This window comes from Gossypium hirsutum, chromosome A11 (assembly GCF_007990345.1).
Source record: "Gossypium hirsutum isolate 1008001.06 chromosome A11, Gossypium_hirsutum_v2.1, whole genome shotgun sequence".
In the NCBI taxonomy this organism is placed as follows: Eukaryota; Viridiplantae; Streptophyta; class Magnoliopsida; order Malvales; family Malvaceae; genus Gossypium; species Gossypium hirsutum.
The window spans coordinates 83,607,582-83,615,700 of NC_053434.1; the positions used below are offsets into that span (position 1 = coordinate 83,607,582).

General features: G+C 35.3%; 1 protein-coding gene across 1 annotated transcript; it reads right to left on the bottom strand.

Moving 5' to 3' along the window:
- Positions 1–7,669, bottom strand: LOC107889981 (T-complex protein 1 subunit eta). Its single transcript, XM_016814514.2, has 14 exons — positions 7,414–7,669; positions 7,029–7,289; positions 6,678–6,803; positions 6,379–6,582; positions 5,081–5,250; positions 4,865–5,000; positions 4,291–4,407; positions 4,043–4,162; positions 3,865–3,963; positions 3,688–3,777; positions 2,976–3,063; positions 2,781–2,869; positions 2,596–2,670; positions 1–291 (listed from the first exon to the last, which is right to left on the bottom strand). Exons 1-14 carry the CDS (start codon positions 7,426–7,428, stop codon positions 208–210), a joined length of 1,674 nt encoding a protein of 557 aa, XP_016670003.1. The 5' UTR covers positions 7,429–7,669; the 3' UTR covers positions 1–207.
- Positions 7,670–8,119: the final 450 nt, after the last annotated feature.

Genomic DNA, 8,119 nt, shown 5'->3' on the forward strand with positions numbered 1-8,119 from the left:
TGATTTTAAGACTTGTGCTTTTTCATATATTACAAGTATTTTCATTCTATTTACAGTACTGAAGATGACATTCAGATAAGGTCTAGGATCTTTACTCACTATTAAGTATATAACAAATGACTGGCCTTTATATATAAACTGTTAAAGTCTCAACGCCTCCTCATTCCTCACTATTAAGACAAGTTGGATGTAAAAACTGTTAAAGTCTCAACGCCTCCTCATTCCTCGTCCACGGCCACGCCCCCTGCCAGCCATGGCACTAGCAGCAGCTTCTCCCTGTGCACTCTCCGACTGTAACATTACAGCATACGACATCAGTGAAAGAGCCGTACGGCAGTGGAGATGCTTTTGCCACACATTAATTCTAACAAGTAGTTCGGCTAAAATGGACATAATGTAGGTCACAATGCATCATATTAATAAAATTAAGCCTTTGTTCTTTGTTTAGGAACAAGCGGTAGAGCAGGAAATAAGAAAGAAAATAGTTACATTGCCATTTTCTGCCCATTTTCACAAAAATCATTTTAAATTGAAAATATAACTGAAAGGAATATGTATCATTTATACTCGTACATACATATAATGTAAAGACAATAAGCTAAACAAAAATGATAAAAACATTCTCGCTTATATTACTTTTTTCCAGGAGCAGGTGGGAGTGGCTGAGCGGAGGAAAGTATGGCTATTCTATAGATGTTGATATATAAAGCATTGACATATTTGTTATTTGAATCAATGGCACTGTATGGATTCCCATGATTCAATATAATATTCAAATTAAAAATGTGTTGTTTCTACTATAACGATAAGTACTAATGATGATTATACCAAATTATGATCATCAGAACTCACTTAACTTGAAACACCCAATCACTATTCCCCAAATCCCATGAGTTTTGAGTCTCAATCCCTCAAAACTCTGACAACAAATGAGATTCCTCTAAACCTATCTCAAATCTCTCTCAGAAATTAATAAGCCCTAATGCACGATAAAGCAAATGACAGCAAACACATGAAATGAGGACAAAGGGGAACAAGAAGAAAATGATCATTGAGTAGAAATTTCAATCACTGAACTCCAGATTTGGTCTATCCTACAGAAGGACATAGGTATGAAATGGATCCCTAAATACTTGAGAGGCATTTATAGTTATCCTCAGGAACACGATCAGAGATTGCATTAATAGTATCGTGGGTTTTGAGAACTCTAAACTACACTGGGGACTTGGATAAGTGATCTTTATAGGTTATCTTCTTGCCTATGATTTGAGGCAGAGTTCATGGCAGTAATTGAAGAAAGAAGCATTGCGATTAAAGGTTAGTTTTTGTGGTAGGATTCCACTATTTGAGCATGAGAGTGCAATCTATCTAACCAAAAGTTGGATATTTCATGAGGAACAGACATATTTATGTCAAATATCCCTTTCATGTTTCACTAGTTCAAACATGGCTTTGGTTGGTTCCAGCAGCTTGCAACCATCCTAAGGGAATATTTATGAAGGTGAGCATCAACTTTCAAGAGACCTATAATAATAATGAGGTTAGAGATTTTAAACCAAGGGGAATCATTGTCAGTGATTGAAAACTCAATCTCAGTAACTATTACCACTTTTCTTTATTTTTCCTCTTTTGAGGTCAGTTGACACTTCAAGCTCCATAATTTTAGTAATATTAAGACTTGATACTCATGATGGACAATTTTGCAAGAGCAAAAGGAAAAGACACATAAAATGAGATTTCTAATGTAGAAAAGAACCAGACTTTTGAGTTTGGGACCAAAACTTAAACTGCACTTTAATCTACTTATCATAAAGAAATTTCTCATTGCCTCTATTAAGGTATAACGAAACCAATTACGCATAAGCTACTTGAGCTAAGCTCTATGAATTCTTCAAGTACCACTTGTTCACTGTTAGCCTCAAGCTCCAGTATACTCACTCAAGAGGCTTGCAAGCCTAGAACCTCTGGAATTTTTAATTACTTCAGATATTAAACACATGCATAAATTAAATATTCTAGTAATTAGCATTTTCTCAAGTTTTAAGTTTGGAAATCGAACTCAAGCTAAGTTCAGTGTTAAGCTCAACGTTTGAGCATGATAATTGAACTAATTCAATCAGGCTCACGGACTAAGGATTTACAACCTCATTTTATCTTATCAAGTGATTCAGGAATGAAAATGGTCTTCCTAAATTATGAGGCTTGATTTAATAAGGGTTTGGGATTTAGAAAAATTCCAAATGCCACAAAATTTCATACAAAAATTTATTAATTTTCTAACATATTTTGATTTTTGAGCAAGAATCAGGGCCTTTATCGCTTTTAAAGAATACACCCTTCCCCAGAAACATTCATTAACCATGAAAAAGGTCTTATTATCACAATTTGAGCTGAAAGTTAGGTCCAATAACCCATTGATAATTTGACCAACAAAACTCAATTCAGGAACAAATTCAGAAATTTTTGAAGCATTTGGTCCACAAGACCAAATGCTTGAGCAATATATAATTAAATGGATCACATAAAAAGAAGCAGATAAACAACAAAACATAAAAAGCATGCATACGGTTTCCGAGACAGGGAACATGGTATTACCTTGGGATTCTTTACAGTCTCATCCACACTTAGAATAAGACAAGCAGCCTCTGTAGCAGCATTGATGGCATTGCTCTGTGGGCACATTTTTTATACAAAATGCAAAAATTGTTGAAATAGATATTAGCAAATTAAAAGGTATACCATTCCATAAGAAAATATCAGTTGTTAATCAGTCAAGCCACCTTTACAACTGATGGCTCCCAGACAAAGTTTGCAAATGAGTCTGCTATTCCACCAGTGTTGATGTCCACTCCGTAAGAAGCACCCTCGCCTGCCCAGAAACTCAAACAGTTAAAAGAGAATCTCTCATTGATAAAATGGGTAGAAAATGATTTAGAAAGTTAATAAAAAAGAAAACTTAGTAAACGAAGGTTAACCAGATGGAAGCACATGCTTCTGCCTTAATTTGTTCAGCACATCAGTAGCATCAAATCCAGCATTGTCGCACAGTTGCCGTGGGATAACCTGCAGATTGAAGGATACAGCATAAAGATGTCATATATCTGCAGATGAAAAGATAAATGCAAAGGGTTCATTTTGATAGAGCATTTCAAGGCAAAGTTATATATGAGGCCTTCCTAAAACAATTGTCTTCAAGGAAAATATATATGTTGTGTTCATGTATTACAAGGTATTATGCTATGGCTGCAAGATATAATGAATGCATATGCAAGAAAATTTTATATAATAACAAGGGCAAAATTTCAAAATCTGCCCAAACACATTAAAAACATGTTTCTCCAGTAGTTGTTCACCCAACAGGCTCTTGTTTAGACATGAAAGGATTAAAGTTGTTTATCTAACTGACAAGGTTCAGCAAAATTAAGAAGCATACATTAGCTGAAAGCAGTATTTAAGCATGTTGACATATGCGAATGCATGTCCAGGTACATATACCTTTTCATACAAATTTTGAATAACTTAAATAAATTTCCTCCAAGAAAAACATAATTTCATCTCCAATCATAGTAAATTACATTAAGACCACATTGAAATCAGATTAAATTCAATTTCTATTTCACCTAACAAAAAACCTGTATAGGGAACTCCCATTAATTTAACCATTGGGTGGGAGGTAATAGAACATACCTCAAGAGCTTTTGCATAAGAATTAATAAAAAGTTGCGACTTCCCAGCTATTGTGCGTGCATGCTGCCTCAAGTATCGACTTATCTCCATCTTCCACCAAAGGCAAGTTTTAAATATCAAGATCCAAAATTATCTTAAAAATGATTACAAGTTTCGGTAGTTGTTATAAATACATACATCTATTGCACCACCTCCAGCAACTACTGTAGAGTTCTTCAGAGCTCTTCTAACAATCATAATTGCATCATGCAAGCTCCTCTCAGCTTCTTCAATGAACTGAAAATAATTCAGTCTCTAGCATCAGAATGAGAAGTGATAAACGTTAAGAAAAAGAACTCATCAAGATATGGAAAACCTGATCAGCTCCACCACGAAGAACTATAGTGGCTGTCCGTCCTGATGGGCAACCGCTGAATATATTAAACCTCTCATTTCCAACTTGCTTTTCCTCAAAAACTTCACATGTCCCTAGAACCTTCAAAACAAAGAGATTTAAATTCAAGAAGTTCAAAAGAAGGAAATTGAACAGTTTTTGACAGTGAGCAGGAAACTGAAAAGGATGGCTGCATTCCAAACAAAAACAAATATAAAGTGCATAGCAACCTCATCAATTATGTTGTTAACTGATGTCTGTACAGTTCCACCAGTTGCAGCAGCAACCCGCTGAAGGTCTTCCTCAGCTACACGACCAGCACAGAAAATATCTCTATCTGCAAAATACTGTCAACACACAGAGATTCATATCAATAAAACTTGATATATATATATAGGTGTATGTATGTATACATATGAGAGAGAGAGAGAGAGAGAGAGCAACAAAACATGATTTACTAAATGCATCACTTTCTCGGCAAAACTATCAATGAAATAACATAGCAGAAGTAACTAAGTGGTCATATACGAATTATAAAGTATCAAATATCAACATAGACATTTTCTTGACAAACCCACCACAAACACTCATAAAAGTAATGAAGTAAGAAGAGAAAAACGGGCATTTGTCTCAGTCTCTTTTGTTTTTTTTTTTTTGGGGGGGGGGATTTGACAACCATAACCATATATTAACTCAAGCTAGTCACGAATTAACCATAGAAGTACAGATAAGTTAGTTATCAATAGTAAAAGAGACAGACAGAAAGAAAAATGTAACATTTACATTTAAGGCAAAATCTCAGACCTGTGTTGCCAGATCCCCAATAGCCAACCGTGAAAGAACAACTTTGGCACCACTTTTCACACATTTATCCAACTTGTCATAAATGATATTCCATTCTGCATCAACAATTGATTGATATTGTGATGGATCCGAAAGTCTGTAGCATATAAAACAAGGTAGAGTCAATCGCCACTTATTAACAAAGTAATTCAAATCAAAGACAGAAATATTCCCTACCTTATCTCAGCATTTTCCTTCTCAGATTTCAGTTCCAACTCAATGTTCAACAGAAGTATCTTGGGATTCAGAAACTTTTTTGGTTGCTGCTCAAAACCCGCATATGAAAATGTCTTTTTAAAGGCAACACCATTGACCAAAAAGGAGTCCCGCATATTGCCACCTGGAACCTGTAAAAAGAACAAAAACACTACTCAATTTGTTATTCAACACAACTATATTTAATGCAAGAAGCAAACAGAAAAATTTAGACAGGAATTTTATTAGCATCATTGTCCGAAGGAATTTCATTTTAGAGGCAATGCCAGACTCTTACCCCCCACATTGGATTCATAATTTGACATTAGCTAAATAAATTCATGGACCAGATACTCTGCTGCTGGCCCCACCTATGAATATACTATAGTATTATTGAATACCCAAAATTAACTTCCAAAATTGAAACAAATAGGGAATCAGCTAGCCCAATAACTTTAGCCATAATCAAAATAGATTAATATAACTTCTAGTTCCTGAACTTGGTAATTAAGTCCACTTTGGTACTAGTACAATCTTTTTTGGTCCACTTTGGTACTTGCTCTTGGCAAATGTAAAAGTTTGATGATGTGGCACTATGATCATCAAACTTTTACATTTGCCAAGTGCAAGGACCAAAATGGACCTAGTTGCCAAGTTCAGTACCAAAGTGGACCCAATTGCCAGGTTCACAGACTAAAAGTTACATTAACCCATTAAAATAAAATGGTGTCCTAATTGTAATATGGATTTTTACAAGCTAGCCTTCTTATCCTTTGATATGAAGGCTACCTTCCAATGTGCAGTTCTAAAAGCTATCACAAATTTTAACTTTTTTTTCTCCAAAAGTTAACTTCCCCGGATTTTGGACCTTATACAAGGTTCTCCAAAAGAATAGGCTAAAATTGATGCCGCCTCATTTCCTAAAGATACCACTGCAAAACTTAGATTAACATGATAGTAAAAAATCAATGGATGAGAATCTACGTGTAAAGAACAGTCTAGTGCTACACTCAGCTAGAACAGTAACATAGTTCAATATAACATGCACTGGATTGAAAGTGTATCATTTTGCAGATATCAGAAAATATATGATCCTTCCTCAAAGATGAAAGCATAAATATCAGAAAAGGGGGGAAAAGGCTAAAAAGGTTGAAAACTAAACATAAAAAACAATAGTCTAACTTATGGGATAGGGAACTCTCTGGAAGATCCAGTACAAATATCAGAAAAAGGAATAGGTTAAAAAGGTTGAAAATGGGGCATCAAAAATAGGAGTCTACCTTCTTAATTCCAATCATATTCAACCTATCATCATTGCCAATAGCGATAACAGCATCCACAACCATTGATGCAAAGAAATCCTTTTCCCCGCCAATGAGTTTTGAAGAGAGAGTTGTTGCAGCACATTTAGCTAATAAGCTTTTCTTCTCTTCTAGACTTTTGCCCTCTATGCTAACAGCTAGTTCTTTGATCTTCTCAATAGCCTGTCCATTGAATACAACATGCAGCATAAAATAGAAGCATAAAGATCATAGCAACATCTAAACCATGATAGGAGGGGGAAAACACACAAACTCACCAAATAGCAAGCAGTTCGATAGCTCCGAATTAGATTTTGAGGGTGGACTCCATCCTCAACAAAAGGCTTAGCCTCTTTTAAAAACTCTCCTGCTAGTAGTACAACAGTTGTAGTTCCATCACCAACCTGCAAACCTCACACCAAAAAGAAGCTCTCTAAATCATCTAAATGCAATGAATAAATACTGGATCTTGATAACGTCAATTTCATTTACGAGATTAGTTACGTCGAACAGACTAAAAAATTAAAATCTTTGTTCGGTAATGGAAAACGTGGAACTATTAAACCATACTTTAACTGAAATTTGAGAAAAGTTCCGGAACCAGAAATAGAAAGGAGGGAGAAGGTGACCTCGGAGTCCTGAGACTTGGCGATATCGACGAGGATCTTTGCGGCGGGATGGAAAATATCGAGAAGCTTCATGATGGTAGCCCCGTCGTTGGAAATGGTGACGTTCCCCTTGTCGTCGTGAATGAGCTTGTCCATACCCCTGGGACCCAAGGTTGTTCTAACCACGTCAGCGACGGCGGTGCAAGAGTTTATGTTGCTCACTAGCTGCGCCTTGCCCTGGGACGTATCGGTCCCTTCTTTTAAAAGAATGATTTGCGGTTGCTGAGAACAGGGGAAAACAAAAAGAGAAACAGATTAGTAGCAGTTCACAAAAAAAAAAAAGAAGAAGATGCAAGATACTAACAAAAAGCACGTATGAAATGAGGGAGAAGGAGTGTAAAGTTACCAGCATGGCTGCCATTGTTGCTAGGGTTTTGCTTGCTGGTTTTAGGGGAAGAAATGAGCAAAGCGTGAGAGTGAGGGAGAATGTTCTGGTTTTGTTCGCAAGTATTTCTTCGGTATTCTAGGGGTTTATGTTGTAAGTTTGAGAATGGGAGGGCTGAAATGAAATTAATTTCAAATTGGACTCCACATTGGGCCTGGAATTTATGAAATTACTAGAACTACCCTTTCAATTCTTTTGAATGAGTGGATATCTTTCCATTTTGGTTTAGTCCACGACTTGAAATATAAATTATACATTTTTACCTAAATTATATTAGGTTACTCAATTAACTTCAAAAAGTTAACATGCGTGAAAAAAAATTTCGAATCAATTATAACTTCACATGTCATATGCAATTAAAAAGTTCTTAAAATTCTTTCATTTTCCTTTCCTTATTACATTATTTCCTTCTTTTTTCTTTTTCTTTTTTTCTTTTTTTCTTTTTGTCCTTCTTCTCATTTCTTTCTTCTTCCCAAAAATTCCAAATGACTCTCTTTCGGTAAAAGAATACCACAAAATCAAGCCTTATATTTATATCTTAATTTATATTTTTAGACCATTTATTAAAAAAAGATAAACTGATTTTTGTATGTTAGATGAGAGTAAAATAGTTCCTTCCTGTTTTAGGTAAAAAGACTTTTCTAGTCCCTCTCAATTTTAAAATTAA